Below are 24,997 nucleotides of genomic sequence, written 5' to 3' on the forward strand. Positions count from 1 at the left end.
ATATTTGTCCAGCTGCTGTTTGAAGATGCCAGTGAGGGGGTGCTCACCACCACTCTAAGCAGATGATTCCATTGCTGCACCTGCACTATTCTTACTGTAAAATCTTTTTTCCTAATATCTAGCTGGCACCTGTCTGCCCATCATTTAAACCCATTATTGCGAGTCCTATCCTCTACTGCCAACAGGAACAGCTCCCTGCCCTCTTCTGTACGACAGCCTTTCAAATACTTAAAGAGAACAATCATTTTCTCCCCTCTCTTTCCTCTTTTCCAGACTGAACACTGCCCATTCCCTCACTCAGCCTTTCCTGATAAGGCTTGGTCTTCCAGGCCCCGATCATCTTCAATGCTTTCCTCTGTACCCGCTCCATTCTGTCTACATCCTTTTTGAAGTGAGACCTCCAAAACTGCACAAAGTACTCCAGGTGCACCCTGACCAATGCTGTGTACAGCAAGACCATGATGTTTTGTGATTAGGATTCCGTGCCTGTTGATATGAAGAAGAAGAAGAGTTTGGATTTATATCCCCCCTTTCTCTCCTGCAGGAGACTCAAAGGGGTTTACAATCTCCTTGCCCTTCCCCCCTCACAACAAACACCCTGTGAAGTGGGCGGGGCTGAGAGAGCTCTGAGAAGCTGTGACTAGCCCAAGGTCACCCAGCTGGCATGTGTGGGAGTGTACAGGCTAATCTGAATTCCCCAGATAAGCCTCCACAGCTCAGGCGGCAGAGCTGGGAATCAAACCTGGTTCCTCCAGATTAGATACATGAGCTCTTAACCTCCTACGCCACTACTGCTCCTACGCCACATGTGCCCCATGTCCACATTAGCCTTTTTTGCTGCTGCATCACACTGACACATCACATATTTAGTTTACAGTCTACCTATCCCAAGATCTTGTTCACACACACTGCCACTCAGAAGTGTATCCTCCATCCAGTATGGGTGCTTTTCATTTTGTCGTTGTTGAATTGCGTCTTTCTCACATCCAGCCATTTTTCCGGTGTGTTCAGATCTCACTGAATTGACTATCTTCTGGTGTTTTTACTACTACTCCCAATTCAGTGTCACCTGGACATTTAATAGTTGTCCCTCCACCCTCTCATCCAGATCATTTATAAAAATATTGAAAAGTACTAGGTCCAGACCCAAGCCTGTGACACCTGCTGGACACCTCCCTCCAATCAGATGTAATGCCACTGACAATTACTCTTTGAGTGTGGTTCTCCAGCCAGTTGTTTATCCACCTAACTATCCTAGAGTCCAGTGCACAGTCCTCCAGTTTACCCATCAGAACATCATGAGGAAAGGTTTACTGAAATCCAGGTAAACAACATTGACAGCATTCCCATGATCCAGTAAGCTAGTAACTAGATCAAAGAAGGAAACAAGGGTTGGTCTTGCAGGGCCTGTTGGGACAAATTTGTGCTGGTTTCCCTAGATAACTGAATTGTCCTCCAGATCCCTATAAAATCCACTCTAGTATCTTCCCTGGGACAGAGGTCAAACTGACTTGCCTGTAATTTCCTGGGCCATCCCTCCTCCCTTTTTTGAAGATTGGGATAACATTCACCCTTGCAGGAGCTCTTGTTTTAAGAGATCCTACCCTTCACTTGCTCCTCTACCTTCTAGCATTCCAGAGCATGGAATGACTCTCATCGTGTCTCTGAGTTCATTAAAGTCTTCAAAAACCTAATGTACATGTCTGGCTATGAACTTCCTTGGTCCCTCACAGCAAAAGGAATTTTAAAAGGACATGGACATTTCCCCCTAAAGTCTCTACCACTTTCACCCACCTACTGAATTTGCTGGTTGGTTAAAATTAAGTCAACCATAACCGAGCCCCTTGTAATTTCCTCTGCTATTTGAAAAAAAAAGAAAGTTGTTGGTCAGGCAGGTCTGGAAGTTGTGTGCCTCTGGATGCTTAGCAGAGTTAGCCTCCCAGCACATATCAGGGAAACGAAAGTCATCCATATCTCATGTTGCTTGGATACACTGCCAAGGTGCCCAAGGAGGGCAGTTTGTTCATATTCCAAAAGCAGATCAGGTCTTTAACAAAACAAAATAAAAAGGATAAATATTTATGTACTTATCAAAAGTTTATTTTTTCCCTAATGGAAAACATTTATGACCAGTGGTTAAAGATGTGTTCCCTTTGCAGAATTCTGCTGGATTCTTTCTGCTTCTGGTTAGCTTTGCAAGTCTTTGCTTTTGAGGAATTTGGTGTCACCTGAAATGCTGGCTACCCTGCTGTTTAACTGATGACTCTGGACTATTTATGAATAAGCTAAATAGTTAGGGAGAGTGTGGGGTCTGCTTCCATGTAGTGAAAATTGGTTTCTTTCCTTGTGGTAGCTAAGGCCTTTTTAAGGAACCATTGTTCAAATCCAAGTATGATGTCAGTTGAATGACCCCTGTCTAGGTGTTTGTTGACATCAAAGATTTGTGAAACATTGGAGGGAAAGGGTTTCCCTGACCAATAGCCCTGCTGATTCTTTCTCATCCAACCTTATTTTTTCCCTAATGGAAAACTTTCTATCATGCTTTCTGCTCATTTACTTGTGGCAGAAGTTAGACTGCAGTCTGTAGGGATTATTTTTTTAATTGATGTTTGTTGGCATCTCTACCACTTCCTTAGTAAGAACGCTGATTTTGAGTTGTGAGTTAGTCATCACCCTTTTCTTTTGGGTAAATACCATCTGACACTGCCATCTTGTTAACTTATCAGTTCCTAACTGTAGTCTTTTATGATCTCTCTTTGATCTATTCTAGATTGTTTAATGCAATACTAGAAAAATGATAGGTTTCACAAAGAACATTGTAGGGAAGTTAACACTTCATCAGTGAGATACTTGGATGTTCCCCAAGTAGCAAAATTTGCCTGGATTGTCAGCAAAATCAAGAATGTAACAGATAACTGATAATGAATTTAGTGTATTAGTCATTTGTGACTCGCGTTTTCAACTACTTTTATTTTAAAAGTTTAAACCAATAAATATGGTTTTTAATCAGCAAAAATAGGTATTAAATTGGTCTGTATGTATAATTACGACTATGCTTAAATAACTCAGTTTGAATTTAATACATCTGATGGGTACGGTTTTTTTCTTAAATTTAAATTTAAATTGTAGTTTTGTAGTTTTTAAATTAATCTTTATGAATGTAAATTCAGTCAGGTTAGTGACTGTCAATAAATATTCATTCATTCATACTGATGTTTCCCATCGCAAAACCTGAAAGTAAAGATCATACTCAGGGTCACTATCCAGGATCAGCTATAAGCTGCACCTACTGTGTCAAGGACAGATCTGGGATATTAGAATGAATCTGAATTCTACTTTCTTAGCTCCTTGATTAACTGATCTAAGGTACAAATTGTTTATTGTATGTTAAAAGCATCTCTTTTTTTGTAACTGTTTTAAATTGTATATTAATATTCATCTCCCTTTTCTTGTGTTTAAGGTATAAACTTGGGTTTTGTCGGTTTTGCACAGTCAAGTATACACCAAGTACAAGTGAACTGGACAACATGTTTGTGCATCTTACAAATGTGGCCATTCAGAAGCACGGGGTAAATTAAAGTTTTTCATGTCTCCTCAATCTAGATTATTTGAAATGAATCTGTGATCTGAACAATATTTTATTAAATGAATTCATTTTTGGGATTATGACCTCCTTTCTAACGTTAGTCAGATTCACAGTCCAATCCTAAAACCCACAACTCTGCATAGTGCCATAGGTCTGCCGTACACCCTTTCAGCAGAGGAGAGGAAAGTAAATAAAAGGCTTCATGCTAAGTTGCTAAGAGCATAGCAATTACATGAAAGTCCATAGCAGTTCCATTGCAATTGTGACTTCGCATTCTGACAGTGTTCTTGAGACAGAGAGACATGGAAACAGCCAGCTGGCACACACTGGTGTAGTTTAACCCCCCTGTTGTCAGCCTACAGGTGGCCCCCTTGCAGAACACATTAAAAGAAGGAACAAAGGGAACACAGCACCCCTTACAGTGAGGAGGATGTGGCATGAGTGGGATAAACCCTGGAATGGCATCAGGGAATTCTATTGATGCAGGTTTGTGGCCCCTCCTGCAGCCATGTTTTCAATTTTTCAAGGTGAATAGCCATTCCAGCCAAGGGCTTATCTAGGCAAACTGGAGCCCATGGGCAAAACCTGAGTTTGGAGCCCTGCCGCGCCCCCATGGACAGCCGCCCTCCCCCACCATGACCAAACAATGATTTTTTACACATAGTTTCAAAGTCGATTTTTTACACATCGTTTCATTATAGAACATGCCCCAACTCACAACTCTGAACACAGCAATGGGCCATGCCACACAGCAGAAATATTTTTTTTGAAAACATTTTCAAAATGCTTTCAAAATGTTTTATTGCTACTATGAAAACATTTTATGGTGTTGTATCCAGTCCCCCCAATTCGAGGAACCATCATCACTTTTAATGTTATTTAAACTGGGGACCCCAGATTTTCCCTTTAAGGTGGATTTAAAAGGAGAATATGGGCTCCCTACTTTAAACAAGTGATGCTGGAATCCACCCCCAATAGCATGATTTCCAAGTTAGGGTTAGGGTTAAGGGAAGAGCAGGTTCTCGGGCTTGCCCTACTGTTAGGTTGCGTTCTAGGGCACAGTCCGTGAATAGGGCTATGGTCATTTTCAGGTTTTGTGTTTTTATGACAATATTGGGGACCGTTTATGACTGAAAAAATTTAACAAAAATAGTAAGTTAGGGTTTGGGTTCAGGCAAGAGCAGGAGGTCAGTCTTGCCTTAATGTTATGTTGAGTTCTAGGGTGCAGTCCGTGAGTAGGGCTATGGAGAGTTTCAGATTTCGGGTTTTTATAACAATTTTGGGAACAATTTATGACTGAAAAATTAAATAAAAATAGTAAGTTAGGGTTAGGGTTAGGGTTAAGATTCAGGCAAGTGCAGGGGCTCGGGCTTGCCTTCGTGTTACGTTGAGTTCTAGGGCACAGTCCAATAATAGTGCGATGGTCAGTTTTAGATTTCAGGTTTTTGTTACAAATTTGGAAACAATGTATGACTGAATAAATTAAATAAAAACGATAAGTTAAGGTTAGGGTTCAGGCAAGTGCAGGGGCTTGGGCTTGCCTTAGTGTTACGTTGAGTTCTAGGGGGCAATCCAATAATAGCGCAATGGTCAGTTTTAGGTTTCGGGTTTTTGTTACAAATTTGGGAACAATTCAAGACTGAATAAATTAACTTAAAATAATAAGTTAGGGTTAGGGTTAACTGAAGGGCAGGGGCTCAGGCTTGCATTAGTGTTATATTGAGTTCTAGGGCGCAGTCCAATAATAGCGCAATGGTCACTTTTTGGTTTCGAGTTTTTGTTACAAATTTGGGAACAATTTATGACTGTATATCTATATATATAAACCTTTATTAGGCATAGAATCCATGTAACAGCCAACACTGTCCAAACAAGTATCCCATACATGAGAACCATCACAAGTAATCATTCCAAAGTTTCTATAAGAAACCTAGCTACAAAGATTAAAATCTCACAGGCGGAATTGTTTAGTAGAAACTTAATCTTCCCCACAGCGTTGTATTCATTAAGCACTACAGGACAAAGAGCAAAAAGTCTGGTCCTAGATCCCTCGTATTTGGGGAAGTCGAGCAATATATGTTCCATGGTTTGAATCGCTGTGATACAATGACATTTCCGCTCTTGCAGGTCGATTTTTCGGAACCTCCCTTGTAAAATAGAGCAAGGGAAGGAGTTACAACGAGTCCTAGTAATTATCCCGAAGTAGACTCAAATAATCTGCCATGAGATTGATTTTAAATTTTATGTTAAAAAAGAGGGGGGGTGCAATTGCTTCTCGCCTTGTCCTGCGGAACTTGAAACTCTTGATCTAACAGTTGCCTTTTTAATTGAGAAAAGATTTCAGAAGCAGGCAGCATTTGCAAGGCTTCCCAGGAAAATCCCAGGGAAAGTATTTTAGTTTCCACTGCCCGCCACCACTTAGATACATGAAATTGGGGGAGGATAAGATAGATAAGACTGTCAGTGTCCGAGTTAAAGCACAGGCGAACCCAAAACTTCAAGGTAACCAGCCAGGCTTTCGTAGCCAGGAGATGTTGTCCCGCTTCCAGACAGAGTGCGGTATATGGAATACAATGTGGCACTCCAAATATTTTATATAGGAAAGCTGATTGAATCCTCTCAACTTTATGATTCTAAGCATTGACCCAAAAGGGGATCCCATACAACAATTGAGGAATAACTTTCATATTGAAGACTTTCAGTGCAGCAGGAATAAACCTGTTACATTTTGTAAAAAAGAAATTCTCCACACCCGCCACAGTAGCTCTACAAGCTTTAATTTATGACTGAATAAATTAAGTAAAAATAAAAAGTTAGGGTTAGGGTTCCAGCAATTGCAAGGGTTAAGGCAAAACCCCGAAACCTGAAACTGACCATAGCCCTATTCATGGTCTGCACCCTTGACCTCAACGTACCACTAAGGCAAGCCTGAGCCCCTGCCCTTGCGTTAACCCATAACTTACTATTTTTATTTAGTTTTTTCAGTCATAAATTGTTCCCAAAATTGTAACAAAAGGCCGAAACTTAAAACTGACCATCACACTATTATTGGAGTACCCCCTAGAACTCAACATAACACTTAGGCAAGCCTGAGCCCCTACCTTTGCCTTAACCCTAACCCTAGCTTATTATTTTTATTTAATTTATTTTTTGTTACAATTTTGGGAACAATTTATGGCTGAATGAATTAAATAAAAACAATAAGTTAGGGTTAGGGTTAAGGAAAGAGCACGGTCTCGGGCTTGCCTTAGTGTTATGTTGAATTCTAGGGCGCAGTTCGTGAATAGGGCTATGGTGAGTTTCAGTTTCGTATTTTTATGACAATTTTGGGGACCATTTATGACTGAAAAAATTAAATATAAATAGTAAGTTAGGGTTAGGGTTCAGGCAAGAGCAGGGGGGCTCAGTCTTGCCTTAGTGTTACATTGAGTTCTAGGGCGCAGTCCGTGAATAGGGCTATGGTCAGTTTCAGGTTTCGGGGTTTTTCCTTAACCCTTGCAATTGCTTGAACCCCAACCCTAACTTTTCATTTGTATTTAATTTATTCAGTCATAAATTGTTCCGAAATTTGTAACAAAAACCCAAAACCTAAAAGTGATAATCATGCTATTATTGGACTGCATCCTAGAACTCACCATAGCACTAATGCAATCCTGAACCCTTGCCCTTGTGTTAACCCTAACTTATTATTTTTATTGAATTTTTTCAGTCATAAATTGATATAAATTCTGTCACAAACTGACCATAGCCCTATTCATGGACTGTGCCCTAGAACTCAACGTAACATTAAGGCAACCCTGAGCCCCTGCCCTTGCCTGAACTCTAACCCTAACTTATTATTTTTATTTAATTCATTTTTTGTTACTATTTTAGTTACAATTTATGACTGAATAATCTATTTCTGCTGTGTGGCATTTTCAAAATGCTTTCAAAATGTTTTGTTACTGCTATGAAAACATTTCATGGTGTTGTATCCAGTACCCTCAATTGGGTGAAACAGCATCACTTTCAATGCTATTTAAACTGGGGACCCCAGATTCTCCCTTTAAGGTGGATTTAAAAGGAGAATCTGGGCTCCCTTGTTTAAACAACTGATGCTGGAATCCACCCCCAAAATCATCATTTTCAATGGTGTTTAAACTAGGGAGCCCAGATTCTCCTTTTAAATCCATCTTAAAGGGAGAATCTGGGGTTCCCAGTTTAAACAACATTGAAAGTGATGCTATTTTGGGGTAGATTCTCCCCCACCCTGAAACAGCATCACTTTCAGTGTTTAAACTGGGAACCTCAGATTCTCCCTTTAAATCCATGTCGAAAGGGGTGGATTTAATAATAATAATAACCTTTATTAGGCATTGAGGGAATAAAAGAAAGAAAGAAAACAAGCATTGGCAGGAAGGGGGTGGATTTAAAAGAAGCATCTGGGGGAATTTAGGGGGTCCCTGCTGTCAGGGGTGCAATTATTAAGATACCACCCAGGTTTGGTGAAGTTTTGTTCAGGGGGTCCAAAGTTATGGACTCTCAAAGGTGTAGCCCCCATCTCCTATTAGCTCCCATTGGAAACAATTGGGGGCACTCCCTTTGGGAGTCCATAACTTTGGACTCCCTGAACTGAACCTCACCAAACTTGGGCGATATCATCAGGAGAGTCTCCCGAAAAATCCCTGAAATTTTGATGCTACTATCCTAAAAACTGTTCCCCCTGCAGGCCAAGAATGGAAAAATTCTAAAAATACCAAAAAAACCATAAATGTATTTGCATTTTTGGCGCCCGCCACAAGGGGGTGCCCTGGGCAACTGCCCACCTTGTCCAATAGGCAAATATGCCACTGATTGCAGCCACTGTAGCCTATGTACCTGCAGCCCACTTAGCAGAGAGGGTCCAGACAAAACACTCAATAAAGGTTTGATTCTGGGGGCGGAACTTAGCAGCACCAGAGCTTTGAGAGGTAACAGGTGGAATTTTGCAGGGCAGCAGTAAGAGAGTACACAACTGCACATTCACAGAAGCTTTCTTCTGTCATAAGAACACAAGAAAAGCCATGCTAGATCAGACAAACATCAATCAAGTTCACACAGTGGCCAACCAGCTGCTTCTAGGAAGCCCACAAGCAAGATGACTCCCCAATAGTTCCCAGGGAATGAGAACCCATATGGCAAATGGGAGCCTTCTAAAGGAATGCCAACAAGAAGGCAGACCCCACCTCTGCCCAGCAACAAGCTGATCAGCAGTCAAATATAGGGAAGAGGTCACTCTAAAGCTTGTGCTTTGCAGACAAAAGAACAGTCTCTCCAGGAACACATGAACAGCAGGATGGGGCTAGTTACCAGTTATCCTTGAAAGGAATTCCAGACATAGCTGAGGTGTTGCACCATCAAACATAGCCACTGGGGATGGACCACTCAGACTGATGGGCTGTGCCCCACCCCAAGCATTTTGGCCAGTAGTCAGTATTAGCAATTAGTATTAATACTAATACTTGGCCAGTAGTGCCCCATGTGCCTGCTGCACGTGGGGAACTCATTACTGCCATTCATCCCAGCATTCCTTCTCCTCCATCAGCCTACCCCTCTCGCCCATGATGCAGCTTGCATGATCTGAAGGTGTGTGCCACCTTGATGTGCTTTCAACTACCAGTATCTCCCCTCCAGTTAGTTCATACATGTTCAACTCTTGGATGATCCCCTTAGTCCACTCTCAGTATGAGCCACAGGCTGAAAACAGCTGAGATCAGGCAGGAGCTGGAGGTGGGAGCTGCTTCCCTGTTGTTCTGTTCTTTGGCTGGAAGCACTATTAGATTCTGCAGAGAAAAACATATGTAGCACTTGTATCAATACCACATTCCTTTCCCTGTCATTGACTCTTAGCATCTCTTATCTAAAGTGTTATGCACTAAAATGTGTTACATTCCTTAAGGAGATTTGTGGTGGCTTAGAAAGAGTAGAAAGTAGTTCCTTTTTAGAGGTTGATGAGCATCCTTTCTGAACCCTTAAGACCTTTTAAGCAACAAAAATAGCTATGAAAGTAGAATGCCAACAGGGAGTGAAAGCTAACCAGCATGTATGTTTATATGCCCACTGGACAGAAATTGTGGGTGTATGCTTGATGCATGAAGCTCTTGGCTCTCAAGGAACAGGTTTGTTTCCTTGAGGCTAGGATTGCTGACCTGGAGAAGTTGATGAGGGGAGAGGGAGAGAGAAGTGGATGAGACTTTAAGGCATTCTAGAACAGTCCCGTTCCTATGATGTCATGGGGGTCAAGGAAAGGATCCCTCCCTTGCACAACAAACCAATATCCGCTCATACTGAGAATACCCTTTCATACCCTGGGTAGGGGTAGGCTTTTGGTAGTGGGAGATTTGATCATTAGGACTATAGAGAGCAGGGTCTGTGAGAGGTTTTTTTTAAAATTTGCCTGTGAGAGGTTTTGATTTGCCTACCTGGTATGAAGGTTGTAGACATCTTGTGGTGCCTAAATAGTCTGATAACTAGTGTGGGAGAGGAGTTGGCATCAATGACAATGGGAAATATAGTCATGTGTCCTGGAGGAAAAAGTGTAGGTTACTTAGCAGAAGGTCAAAGGCCAGGACTTCCAATAAACCCTTCTAAGGGATTATTTGCACCCTCTTCAGCCTGATTGTCTCCAGCCTCAAGGCAACATTCTCAGAATTGCTACTGGGTCAACACACAGGACCAGTTAGACAGGTGGTGCTTAGGGGTCTCAATGTATGGAAAAGAAAGTAGTGCCGGGAGGAAGGGTTTAGATTGTTAGGCCCTGGGGAACTTTCTGGGATAAGCTGAATCCGTACAAAAGAGACAGGTTTCACTTGAACCAAAAGGGAATCAGGCTGCTAGCACAATATTCAGAAGGTGGCAAAGCGGTTTAAACTAGCTCGTGGGGGGAAGTTAACAGGAGCCAAAGAAACTCCAGTTCATAATGACTCATACCAAAAATATTGGTGGGACAGACTAGAACCTGAGAGTAAAAGTAGGACAGTAAAGAAGGGCCATTTAGGAAAGTCTGAAGGTCACCTAGAGAAGAAAACAAGATACAGTTGCCCAAATGCCAATATTAGAAGCCTCCAAGCCAAGATGGGGCACTGGAGTGCTTAGTACTAAGTGATAATTTAAATCTAATGGGAAAGGGGGAAATCATTGGGGTACATTTATTTGAAGGTGAAGCACTGTAGGAAATAAATGTAAGAGATGTTTGGACTTCACTATATGACAGGAAAGCACGTGCATTTTAATTTCATTTTTAGATAGGTGGCTAACAATTCAACACTCTTTTAATCTATATGATGATTCTTTGAAGAGTGGTGGTAGTAAGCCATTAAGTTGCTGCTGACATAGTGACTCCATAGGGATTTCAAGGCGAGAAACAAACAGGTGGTTTGCTGTTGCAGGCCTCTGTGTAGCAACCCTGGTGATGGTTTGTTCATGTCTTCTGAAGTGGGCCATAATGTCACTGTGGGCATCTCTGCTGTAAAGAATGGGATATGAGCTGGTGGAGTCTGGGTCTGCATGGCTAATCCTTGCACCAATCGCTGCTGATCCCAGCCCCACCCAACAACAAGTTCTTGCCTGGGGAAAGAAACACCAGCCATCACACACACATTCCACCAACCAGCCCTTCCTGTTTCCCTTCACAACTAGGTTCCAGTTAAAGGGACACACTAAAAAAAGGCCTATTAAAAAGCTAAAGTGTGAGAGAAAAACAGAGCTTAGCTTCACCATATTGAAGACAAAATTTAGCTCAGTCTCTCCCTGGATTGGTGGTGAGTGGAGCTTCCAAATGGAGGTCCTGCAACCTCCCCACCCTTTTTCAACTTGAAGTAAAGGAGGGAACATTATGACTCATGCTTGGAACGAGCACAGTGTTCTGTGAAGGCTGCTGGAGTTTACTGCACAGAGAAGCGGCTGACACATTAATTAAAAGGGCAAAAGATAAATGTTTATTAGGAAGTATGTTTAGGGTAGTGTATAGGGGGAGGTAGCATGCTGCTGTCTTGCTAGCTAGGAGCAGTCTCTGCAGGTGACTTCCGAGAAGAACCGGGATACTAGATCTGAGGGTATCAGTCTAAGAACAGGCAAGAGGTGACACAAAAGGATGGAGGGATCACTAACTTTACAGCCCTATCCAGCTGACCACTTGCCCACCCCCTGCTAGGTCTTCTTTTCAGTTCCTTTGCGCATTAGACATTGCCACGTCCAACACCCCTTCTCAAGATCTAGTATGCAAAGTCTACAAGATTAATCTTCTTATGCAAACTCTCAAACTCCTCTCCACGTCTCCTGTAGGACAGTATTGCAAGTCAAGAAGCCTGACTTCACACAGGTTTCTCATGAGATATTTCACATCCATGTGGTTGGCTCAAATGCTGAACTATTTCATCAGTCTTCTTTGCTTTCATAGCATACGATCAAATCATCCACATAAGTCAGAATTTGAGTCTCTCTTGTCTCTGCATCTTGAGTACAGGTTCTGCTTTGCCTAAATCAAGTCCTCCTTCAGTACAATCTGATGAAGTTTTTGGTTAAGGGCATCCAGGACTTCATTGCACTGATCACCTCCAGGCTGGACTATTGTAACTTGCTCTACGCGGGTCTCCCCTTGCATTTGATTCGGAAATTGAAACTGGTCCAGCATGCAGCGGCACGTCTGCTCACAGGGGGCGCCTTTCGTGATCACATTCAGCCTGTGCTGCGCCAGCTGCACTGGCTTCTGGTGGAATTCCGAATCATTTTCAAGGTTTGGGTTTTGACCTTTAAGGCCTTACGCGGTCTGGGACCATCGTACCTTCGGGACCGCATTACCCCATATGCCCCTACTCGCCCCATATGCCACGGCCCCTCTGTGATGCAGCTGGCCTCCACGCGGGCCAGGACCTTTACGACCCTGGCCCCGGCCTGGTGGAACACTCTTCCACCAACTGTCCGGGCCCTGCAGGATCTCGGTGAATTCCACAGGGCCTGTTGTTCCGCCGGGCCTTTGGAGCAACCAGCCGCTGAGTATGGCGCCCCTGTTCGATTACATCAAGATTACATCCTCCTATGGAGGAGTCCGGTTGCTCCCTAGGGGAGAGTTTTAAAGAAATGATTTACCAGGTGCCTTTTATTATGATATTACTGCTGTTTTAATGTAATTTAGTATATTTTAATGTTGGAGCTGTATGGGTTGTTGTTGTTTTAATTGCATGGTTTGCCTTCTTATTTGTTTGTATTAATTTGTTGTGCACCGCCCGGAGCCCCTTGGGGATGGGGTATAGAAATCGAAATAATAAATAAATAAATAAAAAATTAAAAGAGCAGTGTTTTTTTGCCCCAATCTCAGATAGCTAGAAAAGTTTCTGCAACTAACTTCCAAAAAGAAGCAGGATATTAGACCAGAGAGTACCTGGCTGTTTCCGCACGGGCGGAATACAGCGACCCAGGGATGCTAAAAACAGCGTCCCTGGAGAGGGATTCACACAGCCGCCACCGCATCGCAGCAGTGGCAGTCTCGCAACCCCCGAACAGCGCGAAGCCGCTGTTACTGAACCTCGCTCCCTGGGCAAGGTTTTTCAGAAAAAGCAGCTTCCAACCGCTGCTGTGCAAACGGCAGCGGCTAGAAGGCGCCATCCCCCCTTTCCCGAATGCCTTACCTTCCCTCCGACCTTCCGGTGCATCGCCCATGCCTGGGGACACGCCCCCCCGCCCTGCAACTCCAGAGCTGTCGTGCAGGACAGGGGGGCGTGTGCCCTGGCTTGGGCGACGCGTCGGAGGGAAGGTAAGGTGTTCGGGCGACGGCATAGCCTCCGCACAGGCTGTGCCATCTTCCCCTCCCCTACTGGGACCGTTTGTGCGTCGACGGTCCCGGGGGGGTGCGTCGGCGTCATGTACGCTGACGCACCCCCCAATCGTGGCCGTGCGGAAATGGCCCGTCTAAGGACAGACAAGAGGTGACACAAAAGGATGGAGCTGTCACTAACTTTACAGCACTCTCTAGATGACCACTTGCCCCCCCCTCCCTCCTTGGGTCTTCTTCTCAGTTCCTTTGCACATTAGACATTGCTACATCCAACAGTGGTTCCATAAAACCTGGGGCATCCTGCCTCAAAGGGCAGAATCCTTGTGTAGAACTCTTCTGCCTCTCTAGCTAACCCATGGTGTTTTACATACAGAGCCTGAGATGTCATGTTGATAATGATAATGTTGAAAATGATAATGATAATTCTTTCACAGAAGTTATTTTGTAGTCTTTAAGAGTATAACCAGAGGGAAATGTGGATTAAAATCTGTCAGATTGCTGTGGGCTGGAACAGGTTCCTTTTTTCCATCTGGATAAGACAAAGTTCCTCTCTCTATTGTCAAGAATCGGTTTACTGAGCTTGATTAATGATGGCACGGTAATTCCTGCTGGTAGAGTTTATTGAAACCAAGTCTGTGATATTTCACCATGCTTGTTTTGCAAACATCTTTGCCTCCTTATACAAGACATGTAATGGTTCCTCATCATAGGCATTTGCTTTAGTTCATCTAAACCAGTGGTTCTCAACCTGGGAGTCGAATGACCCTTTCACAGGGGTCGCCTAAGACTCTCTGCATCAGTGTTCTCCATCTGTAAAATGGATAAATGTTTGGGTTGGGGGTCACCACAACATGAGGAACTGTAATAAAGGATCGCGGCATTAAGAAGGTTGAGAACCACTGATCTAAACCATAACCCCACTGAAGTATTGCATGAGAGGTTTTGTAGTACTCTGTCCTTTTCTGCACAAGTCTCTGAAAATGTTTGCAAAACATTTTCAACCCACCCCCCACTTATTCACACTCACCCCCTTGAAATTATTCCTGGCTGCCATTTTCTGCTTACTCTTGTTTTTTTTTTTAAAAAAAGTTCTGTGGGATCAATGTTTCAAAGCTTCAAAAATGGCGCTGAAGAGAGGCATGGGAAACATTTGAAAGAGATCACACAGCAAATGAAAATGTTTTGAAAATGTTTTTAGTAAAATAATATCTAAAATCCAGCATGCATTTAAAATGTTTCTAGGCTAGAAATAAAACATTTTGGGCTAAAAATGTTGTGGAACTCCTCCGAGGATACGTTTATTTCCTGCCTCAAAACATTATATTTTGTTTGTGCAGAATGGACCTCTATATTCAGAACATCTTTGTCTTTGTGGCCAGGGTAAAATTGATACTTTATCTCATAAAATAACTGGATATCTCCTTTTTTTACTGTTTTTAGGACTCACTTGATTTTTCCTGTTTTGTCTTGTTTTTTGTTCAATAACTTTCGAAGGGATGTTATTCCCTATCTGATGCCAGACAGTGGTCCAGAGAGAACCTTATTGGTTGCTAAATTTCTGTCTATCATATTTTCCTTTGGAAACTAATTTAATACTCTTCTAGTAATTGTCTCAGATCTAGTTAGGAGTTCTAAAAAGGAAAGGGAAGTAGTCTGCTTTTATGCAGCTTTATTAGCCACCTTGGTAGTCCTTGTAAGGGCAAAAAAAAAAGGGAAATGCATTTTGTAAAATAAAATAAATTCTGCATCACAGTCGATATACCTTCTGTTGGCTAATCTGCTTCAATATGTTAAAGTACTCTATTGCCTGACGACTTTAACTTAATGTCTTAACCATGTAGGATGATTACAATCATATCCATGGTGGCAAATGGACTGTGAGCAATCTTCGCTTGTATCTAGAAAGCATCCGAGGGAAAGAAGTCACCAATAAGCTCTTTGATGAAATACACTGGATAATTGTGCAGTCACTGAAAGCTGTTGCAGTAAGTGTAGAGAAAAGTAATTTTTAAAAGGTCACTTTCCCCATTTCCCCAAATATTTATGTCGTGATGATGAGTTTTCTTTCTTTTCAGGACCAAGCTTAAAAAGTCAGAGCTCACTAAACTGTGAAGGAGCTGACTGTAGACATATAAGAAATATAGGAGTTTGTGTATTATACATTTTATTCTTTATTTATATTTTTTCACATTCTGAATCCACATATAATCAGGAGCCCACCAGTATAGATGCTGGTCTCCATTGGTAACCATGTTCTAAACTGGGACCTCCCACCCCCCAAATTTTCTGAGTCTGTAGGCACTTTTGGAATTTTCAGAAGGAATGGTGAGTTCCAAACACAAAATGGTTCTGCAGGAGGTGAAACCAAATCCAAAATGGCTCCCCCCCCCCCTCAGGAGTCGGAGCTAAAGAAAATACCTCCCTTCTTGCTTTGTAGGAGAATCACAAAAGAGGAATAAAAAGAAATGAAGTAAAGGTTGAAAGGAAGGGAGAAAGGGAAGAGGGGATTTAAAAAAGGAAAGCATGATGGGTGAATGAAACCACAAAACCAGCTGCTTACCAGTTCTCCTGGTTCTTCAGTAGCCACTAGCTCTTATTGCAACCGTGGAAAAACCTTTCATTTGAAAAGGACTTCCAGTGAAAAGCCCTACCTTTCAGTGGTCTTGCCTGCATTCTGAAAAGCTCAGCAGGTACCACAGAAAGTACTGGTGGGCACCATGGTTCCAGTGGGCACCACATCGAAGAACCCTGTTCTCGAGTCTCTGTAAGGCATACCTTTCATCTTGGGAAGGAGAGAGGCATGATCCTGCTGGAACTGAACATCAGGGATGGCCAGTTGTTGATCCATTGAATTTGAAATGCCTAATAAATTGTGTAAGTGGTGTAGCTAATACTCAATATACAGTAAATATGCCTCAGCCTTATTCTTTCCAATCTGACTTTGTGAATGATGACAGATGTACTTTTCTCTCTTTCAGCCTGTAATGAACAATGATAAGCACTGCTTTGAATGCTATGGATATGACATCATAATTGATGACAAGCTTAAACCTTGGCTTATTGAGGTAAATAGCTTATGTGATCTTCAGTTTTCTTCTTGAAGGAAATATAGCAAAAAAAAGTCCTGCTTCTTGAAGACTAATGATTCCCTTTTTCAGAGCAACAACTGGATAACAAAACTTGTGAAAATGAACTTCTAATATTGCATAGCAGAGGCGTATTTGCTGGGCATCCCCCATTTGATCACGTGGGGGGGGTGCACAAAAATTTCAGGTTCGTTTGTGTATTTTGACCCCTTTAGGCCAAAAACGAATCTGAAATTTTTACGCCCTAGTTTAAACACCATTTAAAGTGATGCTGTTTGGGGGTGGATTCCACTGGAGGTGTTTTGTGAGAAATGATGCTGACATTTGTTTGGTAAATGTTTTGCGGGGTGTGTGTGATTTGTGAGAGATTTACATGCTTAATACCCACTTGCACTGGCTTGGAGCTGTTTCTCAGTCTAACAACCTACCTCGTAGGGTTGGGATGAGGACAAAATTAGGAAAGAGAGTTGGTGGAGAGAGAGCCATGTATGTTTTGCTGGGGATGGGAAGTATTTTGTGAGCTGGTACAAAAAATAATTGTTTGGACGTGGTGGGGGAGGGTGGCTGCCCATAGCGGGGGTTGCCTAGATACACCTCTGTTTTATAGTTGATTCATTAATGATTATTTTAATTGATTCATTATTCTCCAAACATATATATTCTGTTTGCTTATTTTGGTAATAACTTTCATTTTAAATGTTATCATTCCAAGAAGCAGCATGTGCTATACTGGACCAGACTGTAAGACCATACAAGTTAGTCAGCTTCGCAGAAAGATTTTCAGAGTTTTCAACAGTTATCTATTTTCAGGATAAATGTGAACAACTTCTCTTTCTTTTCTGCACCTCCCATAGGTCAATGCTTCTCCATCTCTTACTTCCAGCACTGCCAATGACCGTATTCTCAAATATAACCTTATTAATGACACCCTTAACATTGCTGTGCCCAATGGAGAAATTCCGGATTATAAATGGAATAAATCACCCCCCAAGGAAGCTCTTGGAAATTACGAGATTTTGTAAGTACCAGATTGTTCATAAATAATCGTTTCAAGCTACTTACTAGGATTACATTGTGACACAGATCATATCCTGGTGATGTTATGGCTCAGCACTAGTTCAGATTGTAAGACAAGACATTGAGAGTCTGCAAGTTTTTAAAACCTTGTCGACTTGTTGAGGGACTGCATTGGACCAGTCATAGAACCAGATTGTATGTAGAACTTAGTGTAATGGGGTCCTTTATATTCCAGGCGAGGGAGAGATATTATCCCACCACTAGCCACCAATTGTAACGGGACGTGTAGCCTACAATCAGGGTTCCCACTAAACTGACCAGTGGGGTTTCCATTGCCACCCAAAATATCCCAGGCTAGTGTTCAGGGATCTTCTTTTTACTCTGCTGCCACCATTAAACTTAAAGAGACACTCGGAATCCCAGAGTGCTGCTAGCCACCAATATGTTAAAGGATCCCACCTCACATTCACTCTTGGTCTGAGGGGAATGTCCTTCAGAGTCCCATAAACAAAAATGGAGGGAACTCAAAATTGGCTGGGATTCTAGTCTCACAAACCGGCACTCTTCAATCTCTCACACACAAACGCAGGCTGGCACGAGGATAGCTTGGACACAATAATTGAAATTTATTTTTAAAACAAAAGAAAGGCTTCTTAAACTGGCTCAGAGAGGTACTGACGCTTGATGGTTTCAGAGAAGTTATTTTCACTTAAAAATGACAGAGCTTCAGATGTTACTTAGGTTTCACACACCCAGACACACACAGGTATCTCTTCAGGAACGATTTTGCTTTAGATCTACTAAATTTCTTCACAGACAGACACTAGTCCTTTCTGATCCACAACCCACTAAATACACAAACAGTCTATGCTCTGTGAGATTCTGGCATACAAAGCCTCCCTCTCTCACACTAATCCCAATTTGGCTTCACTGCCTCTGGATCGGGCTTTTCCCAGACTGGTGCTACACATGGGTATGGCAGACTCCAGGTCTGGACAGTATTCACTGTCAAGCCACTGACTGGCGCGTCACTTTGCACCAAACTCAGGGCCTTCTTTCTCTGACAAGCCTCCTCAGCTTGTAGAGTGACTGGACTTCTGTCAGCTAACTTGGCTGAGACAGAATCCTTCAGTTCTCTGTCAAACTCTGGCTCTTCCTGAATCTCTCTCCCAAACTTGACTCACAATTTTGAGTCCACTCTGACAGGCACTGCACTGTCTACTTATACTGCTAGCACTTTGGCTCCCCCTATCCCTGGCCATAGGCAACTGTGCCTCTGCTCGACCAATCAAGTGGGTTCTCTTGTATAGTGGGGCCTTCTGTTTCGCTGTCACTAAGGCCTTTTCAAGCAGGCCTGCTTCACACCAGCCCTTCAAGGTGGGGCAAGTCCGTTACACTTAGCCATAGAGTGGTGCTAAATCATCAACTCAAGGCAGAAAAAAGCAGTCATGTGAAATATGCTCTTGAGGTGTTTTTCACTGTCATAGGTATATCTTAACATAGTTTCAGAAAATCATATCCAGAGTTCCTCTATTTAAAAAAACCCTTTTATTATTTGATTTTTGTAACTTTATGAACCAATTGATAAACAATAGATTAGATTTATTCAATTTCTACACCCCTCTCCCCATTAGACCGTCTTAGAGCAGTGAACAATATAAATTATACAATTAAAACCAACAATACAATATTAAATAATATTAGATAAAAATCTGATTTTGAATATTTTTGCTGATCTAGGTAAATGCAGATTGGAGAAATGTTTTACTGTCAAACAGATCCACCATGCATGAACCATTGTACCAATTTAATGAAACCTACTCCAAGAAGTATTGATGCGTTTCTAAACATTTTGCTGCATATTTGTGGAGTGCGTTACTAACATACTTCAGTCTTTCATGTTTGGGCTGAAGTTTCATTGCTCCAGTGACAAAAGACCCTTCTGTCTTTCTCATCTGGGTGTGTTATATACCATCAAATCATTTCTGATTACAGTGACTCTATGATTCCAGAACTTTCTGTCATTAACAGCTTTGCTCATGTCTTGCAAAGTGAAGTTGTAGATGAATCATTTTAAAGAATAGAAAAAGTGTAATTAATCATTTAACTCTGTGGTGTAATTATCCTAACATATGGATTCAAAATGCCTTTTATTAATTTCTTAATCCCAATCCAATTATAGAAATATACGTATGGTTTTTCAGTATCAAAGAAATTGAAATCTGTTGCCCTATTTTTTTCTCCAAAGCGTGCTACTAAGGGAAGCAAGTATGTTCATAAATTGCCCATGCTGAATTGCAGTGGAAGAATGCCTGAATTAAAGCCCTGTGCCAACCTTAGGATGTACAGATTTACACACGGCATAGCATCACACTTGAACAGCTGGACACAAACTGATGAAATATAAATTATCATCAGCTACCGGCAACAAGTTATCGATAGAGCTAGTTTTCTGTATCCTCTGATGGGCAGTAGTTCACATTCAGCACACATGACAGCGTTATAAAAGTATGTTTTATTCGGTGGAAAGGACAGTGAAAATTTTAGGGGAGGGGAGAGTATAGCCTTTCTATATGAGACTTAGAATATTAACAGAACTCTGCTTTGGATTTAAGGTCAGCCTTCATATCTGCTACTTAAACTGACCCTTTATGGTACCCCATCTTTCAAATATTTAGATCTTAGTTAGTCTGGCGATTGTATAACCTTGCTAGATGCCAGTGTCTGTTCTTCTCTTCTTAGATATGATGAAGAGATGGCCCAAAGCGAAGGACCAGATCGTGATTTCAGAAGTCGTGCTGGACAGTCTATTGGACTTAAAGGAAACCGAGCCAGAGACTCTGGAAAACCAGGGCCCATTACATGGAAGTAACTACAGAATGAACTCGAGGCCAGTATTTTCTGAAATTAAGGGCTGTGGTTTTGGTAGGAAGTTCTTGTGAAATGATTTTGGATGACACTCTTTTCTTTTGCTGAATGCGCTGAAAGGGGAAGGTAATCTTGTTGAAACAAACAAGAAACCTTTCTGTGCTCTGGTGACATACAGTGGAGATCTGATCAAAATTGACTTAGTGGCATGTTTAACCATCCATTTGTTACAGATTTACTGCCCGATTGTTATGCTATATGTAGTATTAAACAATGCTATTAATTTATTCTGAGTCAAATTAAACTTTTAAAAACAACTCATTTTCAAGGTATGCTAATTTCTTAAATAACTGTTCTTTTTCACACTGCGCTCACAAAAATGCATTCTGGATTTATTTTAAGGGATAGGAAAGCGTCTTAAACCAAACTTTTACTAGAGTTTTAAAATTTTGAATTAAAAACAAAATTTCCAGTTGTTAAAGGCCTCAAAATCATAAAAATCATAAGCCTTTAAAAATGGAAACTCCTTTTTTAATCAACATGCTGTCATTTTTTATACTCTTGAATAATTAAATATATTCACAAGGAAAATGCTTATATTGGAAAAAGGGTGAGTGTATGAGTTATATATATACCCAGGATCGATCTTCTAACAGCAATCTTGAGGGGCGGCCAACATGGAAAAAGAGTGAGTAATTGGATTTCAGTGACCACAACTGCATCAGTGTTTTCAACAACTGTGCCATAGAGTCCCATGTAGAAGTTGTGGCAAGACAGTGGCCTGTGATGGACCAGGCAGGCAGAACCAGTCAGGCTGCCAAGTGTGGTGGGGAGTGAACCCAGTGCCCATTTCAGCCCAGGGGTAAAGGGGGCGGAACCAGAGATGTTGGGTGCTTTCAAACATGTGAAATACGGTAACACACTTTCAATCCACTTTGCTGCTGGATTTTACTGTGTGAAATGGCAAAATCCACTCGCAAACGATAGTTAACATGCATTATTCAGCATGTGTGAAAGTGAGGGTTGACTCCGTGACCACGGCAGAAGTTAAACTCTAAAAGTTTTTTTAAAAAAACCTTGAAATTTAGGGCTTTTGTTATGGATTGTTCGGGGAGGGAAGTACAAGAGGAACTAAAGAACAGGTGGGGAAAATAAAGCAGAAATAATCATACATCAGATCACCAAAGAACAGAGGAAGAATCTTTATTGGGAACTTGGTGGCCACAAGCACAACAGGAAGTCCAAGATGCAAGGTAGAACTAAAGATGCTTTGTTTTAGACTCTGTCAGGGCAGGGAAAAGTCTGATTTGGTTTAGCAGGATGCTTTCCCCTTGGTTATTTATTATCTCAAAGGCTTTTTCTCCTGTAGGATGCTTAAACCTTTTTTTAGTGGGGTTAGCAGGATTTTTTTTTGCTGGTGATTTTTTAAAAGATCTATGGTGTATGAGGTATGGTCTGTAAGCTATAGAGACAGAGGCTTCTTAGTGATCAGCATGTATGCCAGGAGCCATAAAAAGTCCACTTATATTAGAATTTAAACCTTATTTTGTAGCTGGTATCGGATGCATCTAAATGATACAATGGGAAGGAAAGATGGGCTTGGTTGAGATGATGGAGCTACTCTGGCAGGCAGCAAGATTAATGCTTATCCGTAATGGGTCAAAATATGGGTGGTTGTTTCTCCCCATGCACCTGATTAGGTGTGCAGCAAAGTCTGTATTGTAAAGGGATGTTCTGAGAGGATGGATTATCATTCTGCACACTTGGGTTGTTATTTATTGTCAGGGTGTAAAGGTCTTGGAAGGTTGCACAAAAGAAGGTAGGGCCCCCAGAATTCTCATTGTGTCCAGGCTGTTTCATCTCGTAGGTTCCTGGGGTGATATATGGCTTGACAGAGAAACCATTGCTTGATGTCAAGCCAAAGATTCCCTCAAACATTTTATTGCACTGGGCCAGAGGATCTTGGGGTGCAGACTCCGGTTTCCAATGGGGGAACATCCTTGTGGGGGGGGGTCTATTTCCTGCAACTAGCCATGATAGTTTCAAGAGGTGAATGCCTCTGAATGCCACTCTTTGGGGGATAAAAATGAGAAATCATCATAATTGTGCCTTGCTTGTAAACCTCTTTAAATAATTTGGTGGGCCAGTGCTGGAAACAGGACACTGAACTTGGTGGACCTGATCAGAATTCTTGTATTCATATGCTTATGTCTGAGAACCTAAGTCATGGGCAAAGCTGTTTTTAAAGAAAGAAACTCCTGTGATTTGCAACATATTTTGGACAATGGGTTTTGCAATCTCTTTTCAAGATCATCCAGGACTTTGGATGTCATTATTTTGCAAATGATTCTAAATTCTTATAATTCTTTGGACAAGGCTCCCTAAGTGGATGTCTTTTTCCTGGGATGGTAACTGGGTGCCGCTGTGCCTGGATACTTTGTGCCAACAAGATGAATCCAAACAAAACAAAGGTGAAACTGGCTAGCAAAGCTGATGTTGAGAAGAAGACTGAGCCCTTTATGGGGTGAGTCTTTCCGTGACTGTCTCAGTGAAAATCTTGGGATTTTATTGGATAGCTTTCAACTTTATGAGTAGAAAACCAGATCAGCGTACCTTTTTTACTTTCATGTATTATGAAACTTACCTCACTCCTTTAAAATCTTTGCATTAATTGTCTATCTATTTCTACAGTCAATTAAAGGGATCTTTAAAGCCATTCATTACTTAAAACCCTCATACTTGAGGGACTGCTTAAAACCACTTGGCAGTGCCCATTGTCTCTCTTACAGAGCTGTGAGTTCAACCACTGTCAGATTGTGAATGTTTACAGCAGTGGCTCCAGTCCTGCCAGGAAATGTGAGGAAGGCCTCACCCTCATGACCTCTAAGAAATGACGGAGAATCAAATTGCTTAGGAGGGCATTTGGTGATGGATGAGGGCAGCAAATGCAATCAATGTAACAAAAATGCAAGCTTTGAGTGTGTGGTCATGCTGCTTTTGTGTTTGCTGGGTTTTACAATTTTTTTGTGCATTATTCTTTTTTTTTTAACTTATGCTGTGACCTGCCTTGGTTCCTTCTTTTTCATTACACAGGTATCCCCTATTGGGATAAAAGGTGTGAATGTGGAGATGGCCATACTGATACTGTGGGACATATTTTGGTGACTTGTAGTCGCTGGGGAGATCTGAGGCAGAAATACTCCGGCCAGCTTTTATTTTATACATTTTATCCAAAGTCTACCTCAATTTTTCTTATCTGACTCAGATAATAAGATTAAGCAACTAATTGCTAAGTTTTTGTAGGCGGTAATTAAATATAACCGGAGATAATTCCTTTGGGGATTATATTACTGTAATGCTGCTTGTGGCCGGTGGGCCGCTAAAGCAATATCATTTCAGTAAGTGAGGTTCCTTCTTTGGAATGGGAGAGACGCAGGTTATAAATATTTAATAATAAATTGTATTGATTGGATGAGGCAGCAAGCTTGCGGGTGCCAAGCGGCAGCTCTGCAGCAGAGCCTGACCAAGAGTAAAAATGGCTGGACTGGAGGTGACGTGACACGACTGATGACTGCACTGATGGCACCACCCCCTTGCAGCAGTGAGGCATAAAGAACTGGCAGAGCAATGGGAGAGGGAAAGGGAGCAGCCACACAGGCAACAATGCTGTGGAGAGGAGGTCCCTTCTGTGGAGCTTCCAGTCCCACAACCCCTTGCTTCCTTCTGCCTCAGAGCAGGCAAAGATCTTGCTGGCTTCCACCTCTCTGACACAACGGCTTGGCTAGAGAGGATCCATAGTATCCTACACCACCAGGCAGTGGCCTAAGCTGGTAGGAGTATGCCTTGCTGTAAGGTTGAATACGAGGTATGAAGGACCCAGGCAGACTGAACAGAAACTCTTCACTGGCACTTTCCTGCCTGGAAATCTCCTTTTGTTACTTTAGTACTACTTAATGGGCCATTAGTACATTCCTTTATTTTCTCACAAATTGGACAGTCTGGATTATAACTTTCATCAGTGATACCTACGGTACATTAAGATTGGAAAATGCAGAGAAGCAAAAAAAAAAGTCAGGCAAGTTGAATGATACCTCTGAAGTTCACAAATTGGACTTGTATAAACAGAATAGGGACTGCATGAAATTCTTTGTTAACTAGATGATGCAAACCATATACTTGCAAAAGTGGAGGTCTTAACTAAGGGAAATGACACTAAAATGAGGAACTGAGAATAAAAATGTGTAGTTTGTAATTTTCTGTCTTTTAGAAGGAAACATGTTTCTCATCTGCATAAAGTAACACTTGTGTTTGACTTATATATTTTGTATTTAATACAGCAGTGGCGTAGTGGTTAAGAACAGGTATACTCTAATCTGTAGGAACCAGGTTTGATTCCCCACTCTGCCACTTGAGCTGTGGAAACTTATCTGGGGAATTCAAATTAGCCTGTGCACTCCAACACACGCCAGCTGGGGGACCTTGGGCGAGTCACAGTTCTTCTGAGCTCTTTCAGCCCCACCCACCTCACAAGGTGTTTGTTGTGAGGGGGGAGGGGAAAGGAGTTTGTAAGCCCCTTTGAGTCTCTTTGCAGGAGAGAAAAGGGGGATATAAATCCAACTCTTCTTCTTCACATTTGTATTTATCAGATGT

At 41.8% G+C, this 24,997-nt stretch overlaps 1 protein-coding gene across 4 annotated transcripts in view; it reads left to right on the forward strand.

Moving 5' to 3' along the window:
- TTLL1 (TTL family tubulin polyglutamylase complex subunit L1) overlaps window positions 1-20,664 on the forward strand; it is a 30,437-nt gene extending 9,773 nt beyond the window's left edge. For all 4 annotated transcript variants that reach the window (XM_048502378.1, XM_048502379.1, XM_048502377.1 and 1 more), the window contains 5 exons: window positions 3,461-3,569; window positions 15,218-15,361; window positions 16,355-16,441; window positions 17,317-17,480; window positions 20,222-20,664. In XM_048502378.1, the coding sequence (XP_048358335.1) occupies window positions 3,461-3,569; window positions 15,218-15,361; window positions 16,355-16,441; window positions 17,317-17,480; window positions 20,222-20,351 (634 nt within the window). In that variant the 3' untranslated portion in view covers window positions 20,352-20,664. The remainder of the gene's footprint in view (window positions 1-3,460; window positions 3,570-15,217; window positions 15,362-16,354; window positions 16,442-17,316; window positions 17,481-20,221) is intronic.
- Window positions 20,665-24,997: the final 4,333 nt, after the last annotated feature.

This window comes from Sphaerodactylus townsendi, linkage group LG06 (assembly GCF_021028975.2).
Source record: "Sphaerodactylus townsendi isolate TG3544 linkage group LG06, MPM_Stown_v2.3, whole genome shotgun sequence".
Taxonomy (NCBI): domain Eukaryota; kingdom Metazoa; phylum Chordata; class Lepidosauria; order Squamata; family Sphaerodactylidae; genus Sphaerodactylus; species Sphaerodactylus townsendi.